Below are 11,997 nucleotides of genomic sequence, written 5' to 3' on the forward strand. Positions count from 1 at the left end.
GTTAACGTTTCAGGTGGGAATTCTCCTTACGTTTTCCAATGAAGGGTCGCGCCCCAAATATTAACCGTTCTCTTTCAGATTCTGGTTGACCTCCCAACATTTTTTGCTTTATTCCCATTTTCTGATGACTGCTTTCATACCACTGGCTGCTTTTTCAGCGGCACCATCAATGATCGGATGATGCCAGAAACAGCTCAAAATTTCAAGGTACACATTCACCTACTGTGAAATTCCCCCAGTTACTGGGTAAATGAGCATCAAATCATTAGTGAGCGCAGATGGCATTTTTCTATTGTCAAATTCTAGGTTCCAGGACAATTTCAGATCGCTAAAAGACTTCTCGCAAGAAAATGGAAATGTGTTTTTTAAATGGTTTGCAGGGTGGAGTCGGACCGCGATATTCCAGCCTGATGTGCTGTGATGTGGAAGGTTTGGAATTACAACACCACGATTCATCTGAGCAATGGAGGGGAAATAGAAAGCGGAATCCAATTGCACACTCAAGGTGAAGGGACAGGAAGAGAAATACTGTTAAAAATAATCATTTACAAGTCGCCCTTGAACCATCTGTGCCTCTTCGTGATTCGCTGAAGATCACTGCTGGCAAGGTCCTGACAGTGAGAATGAATCAGCTACCTTGCTGTTTGTTCTGTGATAGATGCAGACATGCATCGGTTACTTGTATTCGGCAAGAAGAAAAGGCGACTGTTTCATTCTGAAATGTCTCTTTATTTTAGCTATACATCTGCTTTTCAGTGCAGAAAACACTTGCTATTTCGCAGTTGTCCAAATAACCTCAAGATGTCTTTAAATATACTCTCGCAAGAAACAAAATACACGAACCATGCTAATGTCTGTACAAAACAATGCCCAAAACATATACATCACAAACACATTTATACAAAAGGCAGCTTTGGTCTCATGATTTTGAACTGAAAGCAACATTACTTCTAAGGGGTACAAATTGGAATAAGATATTACATGTTTACTGATAAGTACGACTTAGAGAAGGTGAAGGCCTTTTAAGGATTGATTCAACAGAAAATGAGAGTGATTCGGGAGCCGAGATTTTTGGCCCAGCTTGCTTAGAAACAATCAAATGGTTCATGTATCTATCGGTAGAATTTTTGTAGACCTGGTTTTCTTTGATAGCGTAGTCTCTGTATTTCCTGGCCGCCTCTTCGATGATGTCTTTGCTGATGAAAGTTTTTTGCTCAGTGGCAGACTTCTCATATGGTGCTGGCTGGCCGTTGCCCTGCGGGAGGAACATGTCGTTAAATGGTTGGGCAGTGTTGAATGTCACTGCAAGTGGCGGCTGTGAGTTCTCTTTGCTGAACTGATTGTTCGGCGGCCGCACTGAAGGCGATGAATCGCCCTCGGAAAGCTGGGAGGAGCCTTTCTTTGGTGGAGAAAATGCCGACCGTTCACAGGGCATCTCCAGCGCTTGTTGGTGGGCGGTTGTCAGCTCTCGCACTTCGGTTGGCACATGCTGCATTTCCCGCGCTTGCTTTTTGGGAGACTCCTGGCTGTCATTGGGCAAATGACTTTCCGGCACCGAAGTCCCTTTCGGGTCCCAAACAGCCCCTGGTTTGAGACTTTGAATGGCACTACTGGCATTCAGCAGGTACTGTTGGTACAGAAGAGCATCGCTGATGGCACCACACTTTGGCCAGACCATCAACCTGGGGTTCAGCGGGTACTGCCGATAGGTGGTGGCCACGCTGACATTAGAAGAGATAAGTTCCACTGCTCTGTCCGACCCAGAGTACTGCATGGTGAGATCGAGGCAGGAGGGGAGAAAGTTGCAGCGCTGGGGAATTTCTTTGGTCGGCCTGTCAATCTGTGGCTGGGTGTAGTTGGATTTGCAGGAATTGTATTCGGCTGCGTGCACCATGCCGTTGGGGAGGAAAAAGGCGGCAGCAGCTTGAGCAGCCTCGATCATCTCCCTCTCCTTACACTCTCTCTCCATCATGATGCTCTCCAACTCCTTGTCCGCAAAAGCACGCCTCTTTCTCATCCGGTCACTAACAGGAGGGGGCAAGGGTGGGCTTCCTCTCAAGTATGGCTCAGTCTGGGCTGGTCGATAGCCTACAACACAGGAGTAGTCAGAAAAGGTGAGTATTGTAGGGATAGCTGATATAGGAACAAAAATCAATCTACACAAAATAGAGCAATAATTGTGTGTAGTGCAACTGATAGGAGCTAGACCAGTTGAAAGTTCCAGACTGTATTTCGTTAACATATACATCAATTAAAAATTATAAAATAGTATTAACCCAAAACCAATAGCTGTTGTGATGCGCGCCCCAACTTTAAAGCATCTGCATTTTAGTGGTGTGCTTATTGAACTAAGGGATGTTAGTGCTGGGAATAATGCATTTACTTCGGCAAGCACTGCAGTATATACACCCAAATGAGGTCATCTGCATGAATAGCAACCGAACTAATGAGACAATTTTCCCATTTCCCACATCAGCTAGACTTTAAGTGTTTTGAGTGAAACCGTCAATGTTGTACTACACTATGGAACAGTATCCGCTAAAAAAAAGTATGTTCCTTTGACACAAGGCTAAGACGTAAAATACACTTCCAGACACTAGTCTGTGCTGAATGCAACTCGGGTGTCAGAAGTGAGGGAACATTGTGCCAAGCCACCTCACCACCCACAGGCAGTCTGAAGTCAGAATGCACGTTGAATCAAGCACCTATGAATCTTTTAGAGATTCAGAAACATACTGATGAAGGAAGTCAGGTGCATTTGACAGCTGGACCAATACATTCAAAACAAGTGCTGTCGAACTAGGTTTTGCGTTGTATACATCTGTAGTATTTGCCACCGTACTCAAACTATTAACACAAGACCGAAACATTCACAGGTACTAACTCGTCTGTGAAGCATGGAACTATGTCCGTGCAAGGTGTATGATAGCATGTTACTTTTAAGTTAGTTATACATCTCAGAAGAACAGTTGTACTGCTCTAGTTTTATTAGACCAGAAACAATCAGTGATAAAATAGAGCTCATGAATTTGAAAGTGTGTTGTTACTATTCCCCACCTTATTCAACTCAACCATCCTTGGTGCCTTCCTTATATCTTATATCCACGCTCATTAAAAGACTTTCAGTGTGTACAGTATCTCCACTGTACCCATTTGGATACCATGTCCCAGATTTTTATTTAATGTTGAATTTGATGTTCTGCTCTGTACTGTTTGCCAGCAATTCGTGTTATTTCGTGCAGCTGATTGCTCAGGTTAGATTAGGGCAGACTGCGTCTGTAATATTGGAGTTTCTCCCTGCTCTAGGATGTGTTCACGTTTTTGAAAAGAGTTACAATAATAGTGAGTAAGACGTGTACATAGTCATGACCATGTGTAAATATGCTCATGTACTACAACGCATAGAACATCTATGACTTACTGCTCAAATCCTGTGATTCAGATAAGTGAGGCACTTCATGGGTCGGCTACTGGAAAACGCCTTTTAAAAATGCTCTCTAAAAAATTGCAGCTATTCCACACTGATGCTCTCCATTCTGTTGCCGAATCCTGTTTCTATTTTTTTTAACAATCAAGGTTATTTTTTTCAATTTAACAAGCTATGCACCAACTACAAAATGAAATGTCGCTTTTAGGATTAAAATTATTAAAATAGCTTTCTGAATGGGTGCAACACAAATGGTCCTCCTGAAAGACCCCAACAAATTATTCTGAGTTTCTAAGTGTTAACCAGGTGACATGGGAATGGTTGGAACTTTAAGTATTCGAAAGTGTCATTTGTGCATATTCGTTATTATATTCTTTTATTGGCCCGCTATTCAATATGGTCTCCAGTTGCACAACTAAAAAGGTTTCATCGTTGTTTTACAGTGTACTAACAGCCCTGCTTCTCCTGTTCATTGACAACCACAGAGCAATGTATCCGTCCTTGTTGCACGCCTATTTGTTTATGTCAGGTCTGAGCTACTACCCTGGTGTTTCAAGCTCCAGTTCTGTTAATTGTAACTCATTCGGTGTGAAGACATCGTAGATACAAATGAAAATTCGGCCGATCATTGAGATAAACTGCGCGCTTTATGAAACTGTCCAATTTTAAACAGGAATTTGAGATTAGATTGCAAAGGAATCCAAACTGCTTTCTCTTTTAATAATGACATTGCATATTTATACATGCAATAATTGTAGATTTGTACGAGATTACACTTTAAATGGAGATCAGAATTAAATCCGTCCGCTCTTTGATCATTTCCCACCCATCTCCGTTTGATCAAATTGATGTTACTGATCGGCTCTCTCAGTGTTTACCTGTTTATTTTTCCGCAACTTGTCCGACAGGACTGCTAGCCCTGTCCTCCCTTCTGATTTTGACTAAGTAACAAGCTGTGACTCACTATTTCCAATTGTTACCCCGTGAAAGGGTGGCAAGTTACGAATGTACCACCGTTTCTGCTGGGTTTTTTTTTGGGGGGGGGGGCGGCGAGGGGATGTAATTACATAATTACTGAATTACAGGCATGGGCTGGTAGGCTGTCGGTGCTACCCTTCAGTGTTGTGCATTGTCAACCCAGATTCCGTTTGCATTAACGGGACATCATGCTGCAGATAGAGTGCTTCATTAGAATATATTCAGGGTGAGAAATAGGGCTGTTCCTGGATTGAAACAATATTGTAAATACATTCAATTTCGACCCGATTGAAATAGTTGCGTCAGGGCATGCTTAAGATTTGATATTTTTTCCCGGTTCGAATTTTAGTTTAGAATACCTTATCCGACGGAAGTTGCAATTACCAGAGTTGCCAGAGACAGAAATAAGTCAATTTTAAAAAGATCCCGTTAGCTCCTTTAATTATTCTTCCAGTCTCCATTTAGACATTTTAAAACAGTATCCAAGCAACATACAGAAATGTTGCTGCGCATTATACTGGCTTGCTTTACAACAAATATAAAGCTCAAAGTGAAAATCCAGCCCAAAGTTCTTTTGCTAACAGCCGCTCTTCTCGCAACATCTGTTTAACCCAATTCATTCTATCTGCCCATCTCTTTCGCTTGCCACGCCCGCCATTCTATGAATGTAACTATCACCCTGTCCTGCTGGATTTGAACCCCCGTCAAACACAAGCAACACTTTGGCTGCAAATTCTTACATTTTAAAGGGTTTGGTCGAAATATTCTGCTCACCTTCTAAAATGCTCTTAGCCAGCAGACTCGGTGTCCTCAGGTGCCTCTGGTACACCGCCCTGCGTTCGGCCAGATTGTGCTTGCTCGATAAACCTTTCTTATCCTACGAAATAAACATGGCGATAAAATAATAAGCAAAACTTTCAAACTTGATCATAATCGCATCTTCCAGATATGTCTGCGTGTGTTTTAAGTGGCGTGCCGACTGTTTCTGAAAAATTACATAACTATAAACAAATATAAATGTGAACAAAACAGCTAACACCTCTCCTCTCCCTCCCCCAACCCCGCACACATCCCTGTTAAGCGGAAACCTTACAGGGGAAATGGACTGAGAAGGGAGGATGGTTTCTGGTTAATGAGACCGCTGGAGGGAGGAATTGGAATCGGTGATACTGGTACTGAAGCGTTCCACAGGATCAAGCAGTAACCAGGGAGTGAATTGAAGTTATTTGAAATGTTTTTGGAGCCGCCAGTTTAATTCGGCTACGAAGTAAGATTCTGTTACATAGAAGAAACGCCGATGCTGTGACAACGGAACACACTAAAGTGTAAACGCCAATGTTTACACAAACCAACTATATAGTTCAACATGAAGAGAATTTTAACTGCAATTATTAGTCAATTAAAATCTTCCAACAAAATTAGTTGAACCAGTGGAGAGGTGTGATGAGTGCATTCCATGGCTGAACATATCCGAAGATACTTTTTAAATCTACTATGCAATTTTTAAACCCGTCTCCACACAACCATCTTCAGTCTGGCGCAATCCGTCTTATATCGCCGATTGCTTTCAACCGCATTATACACACACATACATGCATACACACGGCACTATATATACACATACATACAGGCACCCAGAAATTATAGTCCAAAGGAAATCTTCCACGAAAGATATACAGGGACAAGATAGATCGTGTATATTATGCAAACATAATCTGAATGCAGAATGAAAATGAAAATATCGGAGTGGAAATACACGCTCTATGTGTTCCGGGGAAGTATGATCTTCCGTCCATGTAACACAACGATTTGGCGGGTCACCTGCTCACCTCAGTTGCCTGCTGCCTCCTGAGCGCCACCTGAGCTGCCATCACCCTCTGCCTCTCCACCACCAGCAGGCAGTTGGCACACTGACAGTCCCTCCACCGACAGAACCGCTTGTGGCCCTTCAGGCACGACACCACGCCATGATTTCTGCACCGGGCACATTTCGGGGTTCGGCTCAATTTCCTCTGATCTCCGTTGGAGTCCTGAGGTTTCTTGCCGGCCTCGGCCGCTCCATCTTCCCCCTGGCCTGACACAGCCTCGGGAGATTCGGTCAGTTCTTCGTCTTCCGCTTCCAAACTCTCCACGTCTATTTCCAGCTCTATCCCGCACTGATCACTACTTTGCATCCCGATCTCTGGCTAAACTGGACTTTTAAAGCACACTGACACCGCTGCCGATTGTTACCCCTCTCTCTCCTTTGCAGGGGAACACGCAGTTACATGGATCAGTATAGAACTCCTGCAATTCACAATCTGAGATCGCTGCGCTGCTGTAAAACATAAGCAAGGTACAGTATCAATAGAAAAGAGATCGACTGGGCAGATTCCATTCCGGCATCATTAGTACAAAGATTGTCCAATTGTCAGTGCTTGATGTCGTTATCTGAGCTGCCATCAAAACAATCTACACGGATATCGAAGCAATTTTTAAATACTTTTGCATTTGAATTTAACATAAAAAAGAGCTGAAATCCACCTCTTCCGATTTTTTTACCTGATTACTAAGGTAATTTTACCGGCAAGGAAGAAGTGCGAATGCTGGATGCACATTTGGGGTGAATTTACACTGTAAGACTGATTCAAGTGCAGAATAATTACAGCGCGTCAGATCGTATTACTGATGTACAGTATCCATTGTCAAAATTCAAATATATTATTTTACAGATTACATCGATTCATGAAATCATTTTCCAACTATTCTAAACTTACTTCAGCGGAGTTACACTGTTTAAGTCCAGTCTTTTTAAATAAAGTTTTAGCAATTATTGCAGATCATTTGCATATCCGTATTGCACATATCGTATCAACAGATTTATTTTATTTATATTGTCTTGTTAAAATCAAAGAACACATTCACCTGCAAGTTGTTTCTACTGACCTTGTGTCGGAAGTTTAGCGCAGGGGCAAGTTTGCCTGACTGCTGTGTCTAGGAGAGATTTGTTCCGATCTTGTCAATGAGCTCTGGTGCTTTAAGGGGAACCCGGGCGGATCGTCAATTACCTGCTTGTTAATATCAGCACGGGGTCAAAGGCGACGCGCTTGCCGATTGGACGGCTCGAAGGTTCAGTCGGTGCTGATTGGCTGGAGGCCGTTTCCGGGAGCTGGGGGGAAAGTCAATCACATGGTTCTGGTTTCCACTGAAGGTCCATTCAAATATGCAGAAAAAAACACGCAGTACAGGTCATCAAATGAAATGAGGCGATTATTTGGCTATGAGGTTTTAACCAGTGATAAAAAAACGAGGTGCGTTAGGAAGAGTCCAAATGAAATAGAAGCCGTTTTGTAAAAAGTAAAAACATGTAGTTCAGTAAAAAAATACGATACACAAAGATGGAGGTGTCCAAATAATTTTCATAAATTATATATTCAGCGTTTTAAAAATATATATAAATACTTGCAATTTTTTTGATTTTTTAAATAAATGATAGTTCAGCAATGATTAACTCGGTCATAACTGATGAAGTTCCATTTACAAGGGCTTCTACTACCCAATCAATCACAAGGGAAGCTTTTGATTACCGATAGTGATACATTTAAGGCTGGAGTTCATTGTTTAAGATTGAGTAAGGATTAGGCTGAGTGTTTAATTCCAAGAGTAGCGAATTAGGATAATGGAAAATTTGAGGATAACATACTGTTCGAGATTAAGCCAGGATTGCTTTTTTTCTGTGACCTATCTAAAAATAAAATGTCAGTCTCAAAATAACACAGAGAAGACTGCCAGGTTATCTAACGCTAAACATGAATTTATTTTGAAGTTTCTCACCTATCGCGTGACGGAAAGTACAGTATATATATAAAGTACAGTTTATGTTCAAGTAGTCACTTGGTAATTGCAATCGTCTAGGATTGGACATGTTACCATTGGGAACTATATCCTGAAGGGCTGTCTTGTGTGTGAAACGCGTGTTTGGAGCCCAGATTTTAGGTCCCCTTAAATATATGATATAGCTGGAGGTGGATTTTGGAAGCAATCAACTCATATACTCACATATCCCATTATATGACACCGTTTATTAATAAATTAATGAAGTTGTTAAAACAAGCAGTGAAGTAAAAGTGATAATACGATTAAGGTTGAATTATGTAAAAGTTCAGGGCTTCATATTTTATGATCGTGATAATCTCTTTAAATGTGCATCACAACAGAAAGGGGACGTTTGTTTTTTTTTTAAAGCAGGAACATATATGAGTGTCCATTGTATTGCAGTATTCGCAAAAGAGTATGGGGAGAGATTGGATTTTATTTTACTTAGCTTTCAAAACCAAATCCCAGATTCCAAAAGCCAGGCTCATCGAGTCATAGGACAGTAAGGAGAAGTGGTCAAATCCGAACACATTGAGTGTATTCAAATACAAAGGAAAAAAGACGAGCCAGATGCAAATTAAGAATGGGCTGGCAGTAAATGCATTGGATTTTTTAAAGGTACAGATCAATTGTTAAAATCACAAGTACGCTAAAAGATCTTCAGATCTGGGAACAAGTAGGTTAGTTGATGACATGCTGTTTAATTATTTTCAAAATCATTTTTTTTAAAGACGTAGCATCAGGAAATAATGGCTGACTTATTTTGTTAGTTGACCAGACTGAATGGGGTTGTGGACAGCCCTTTCACGAAAAAGAAATGCAGGATTTTCATCTTGAGGAAACGATTAAGGAACTTATTATAAAGGCTCATCAAAAACCAACACATGAATCGGTTTGACCCGTTCTTTTATCAGCAGACACAAAGTTTGCAACTCACAATTTGATTGGCTTTATAATTGATTTTTTTTACAATGGCCTGGATTAAAACTGTAACCAGGATTTTTTTCTAGAGAGCCAGTCATAAATTATAAATAAATCGCACGAACATCCGCCTTAGTATGCAGCATTCTAATAAAAAATCGCGAGGATTAATTTCGACGTTGAATAAGCTTTTAATATATAGGCACACAGGTGCATGTGCGCGGACAAATTCCAAAAGAAAAGCTAATACTCATTTTGAACATATTATGGAGATATTGACAAAGTAAAGAGAAGTCTATCACACCGCACAATACGCCGTTAAACAATTACGTGATTTTAGTTACATTTACTTTTCTTCCATATGCTCCAGAGGACTTCCAAGACAATAAAAGAAACTCCGCTGCTTTATTTGATTTAAACCCGCCCTGTCTCGGGTACCTGCCCAGAGCTGCCCAGTTCTAGGATGAACCACCTTGAGACTATTAAGCAGGAATTTACCAAACAACGACTCCCTCTGGCTTATCCTACATTTTAAAAAAACTAGATAGTAAAATTACTGTTTGCGTGTATTGATTGGAGAGTGGAAATCGTCAACTAATTTAATGATAAATTCTATTAAGCACTTTCTCAAATATAATAGAAAATACGAAGCTATAACGTTAGGCTACCAAAATAGTGTATGCTTTAGAGAATCGCTAAGAACTTTATACTGTTAGACTATGAGAAATTGATGATAACTAATAATATGACTCGTTTTTATTGGCGCATTGGGAAAAGATAGAGGTGCACCACATTAAAATTGCTCTCGATAATTTTAAATTTCTCACAATTTAACAGTACGATTGCGGGAACAAGCTCCAAAGCAGCAAAAGTCACCCAAAAAACAACACGACCTGGCAAATATTTAATATATTTAATATTTAACCAGCGATGGCCCGATTCAAATGTGGCCCGTCTTCAGGTGAACCCCTACAAAGATACTTAGGTGCATTTCGAGAGAAACAACGAGGAAAAATCACTAAGGGGATTGAAATTTACATTGCTGGATATTTGAGTTTTCTAGTTTTTTCAATAAGGATACTGGCTGACGGATCCCACCGTGTGTCAGAAAATTCTATTAAATGCAAGTTGGCTTTACTTCACTTTTATAAAGAATATAAAAGGGTCTCCATGATGAATTCTACCAATAATACACTCGTGTTCAGAGTTATAATGTTAACAGGCAGAAGGGCACCGCCTAATATTAAAGCAGTTGCGGTCCTGGGTGATAGAGCGGTATGTGTTAACCCATTTTGCGTGCACTTCATAATCCTCCGAATTTGATGCAGCGTAAATAACAAGCAGCATTGTAAAAATATAGAATGAAGACAACATAAAGCAGACCTTCAGAATTTCTACAGCTCACGGAAAACATTCCCCTGCTAAAAACATATCTGTTCTGAATGGTTTTAGTCCAACAACGATCTAACGACGCATAACGTTCAGCATCTTGAAAGACTTTCCCCCCTTCTTTTTGCTACTGTTTGACTCACAAGCATGACGAAAATGTAAATACCGAAGGAATTCGCCTTTTTACCCCCGGGATTCGACTTAAAAGCCAGAAGCATGACTGACGACTTGTTACGTTGAGAAACAGAAGTCCTTTCTTGTAAACCGATCCCAAATAACGAAGCTGAACGTTTTGTGCCACAATGTGATCATACAAAGCACACATCGTTTACAGTATCCAGGTGAAAGAGTGCCCAAGATAAAGATCAGCACACTTGCCTTTGAATAATAAAATACCTCCAGAAATAACAAATCACGGATTAAAACTATACTTTTGAAATTTAAGGTCAAATTTGTTTCAAATTGATGTATTAATTAACAGAATGAACATAAAATTGGTTTCGAAACTCTTTCATGGTTTTATGCCACCTGCAATATATTTCGTTTTCCTATAATCTTTCACTTTTTGAATGCTGATGTTTCCTTCACACTATTATTTCCAGTTCACTTTATCACTTTTCAGCTTTTGTCGTTCTTTTATATACTTCTTTATTGTCTATCATCTTTATATTTTCCTTTTGCATTATTGTGTGCTTTCTGCATTTCTGGTATATTTGGGAGTTCATTCCACCCATGAGCCCTAATTTCTGACCGGTTGTATTACGACATTTGCATTTGCAGCCAAGGAAGGTTGTTGCCTTTAGACTTCTCTTAGGCCTGACTATGACTGGGATGGGTTGTGAAGTTACCACAATGGCTAGAATGGGTTGTAAAGTGGTGACAATGGCTGGAATGGGTTGTGACATTGCAACAGTGGGTTGTAAAGTTGCGGCAATGGCTGGGATGAGTTGTGAAGTTACTACAATGGGTGGTGAAGTTGCGATAATGGTCGGTGAAGTTACTACAATGGGTGGTGAAGTTACTACAATGTGCGGTGAAGTTACTACAATGGATGGTGAAGTTACTACAATGGGCGGTGAAGTTACTACAATGGGTGGTGAAGTTACTACAATGGACGGTGAAGTTACAGCAATGGACTGTGAAGTTATACAATGGGTGGTGAAGTTACTACAATGGGTGGTGAAGTTACAACAATGAATGGTGAAGTTACAACAATGGACGGTGAAGTTACTACAATGGGTGTTGAAGTTACTACAATGGGTGGTGAAGTTGCGATAATGGTCGGTGAAGTTACTACAATGGGTGGTGAAGTTACTACAATGTGCGGTGAAGTTACTACAATGGATGGTGAAGTTACTACAATGGGCGGTGAAGTTACTACAATGGGTGGTGAAGTTACTACAATGGACGGTGAAGTTACAGCAATG

The 11,997-nt window shown here is 40.6% G+C and overlaps 1 protein-coding gene across 1 annotated transcript; it reads right to left on the reverse strand.

The window, feature by feature from the left end:
• Positions 1–985: 985 nt before the first annotated feature.
• On the reverse strand, positions 986–10,895 carry dmrt2a (doublesex and mab-3 related transcription factor 2a). Its single transcript, XM_070893318.1, has 4 exons — positions 10,737–10,895; positions 6,235–6,591; positions 5,180–5,282; positions 986–2,088 (listed from the first exon to the last, which is right to left on the reverse strand). The coding sequence occupies exons 1-4, from the start codon at positions 10,893–10,895 to the stop codon at positions 986–988; spliced, it is 1,722 nt and encodes a 573-aa protein (XP_070749419.1).
• Between the last annotated feature and the right edge of the window lie 1,102 nt (positions 10,896–11,997).

This window comes from Pristiophorus japonicus, chromosome 1 (assembly GCF_044704955.1).
Source record: "Pristiophorus japonicus isolate sPriJap1 chromosome 1, sPriJap1.hap1, whole genome shotgun sequence".
Classification (NCBI taxonomy): domain Eukaryota; kingdom Metazoa; phylum Chordata; class Chondrichthyes; family Pristiophoridae; genus Pristiophorus; species Pristiophorus japonicus.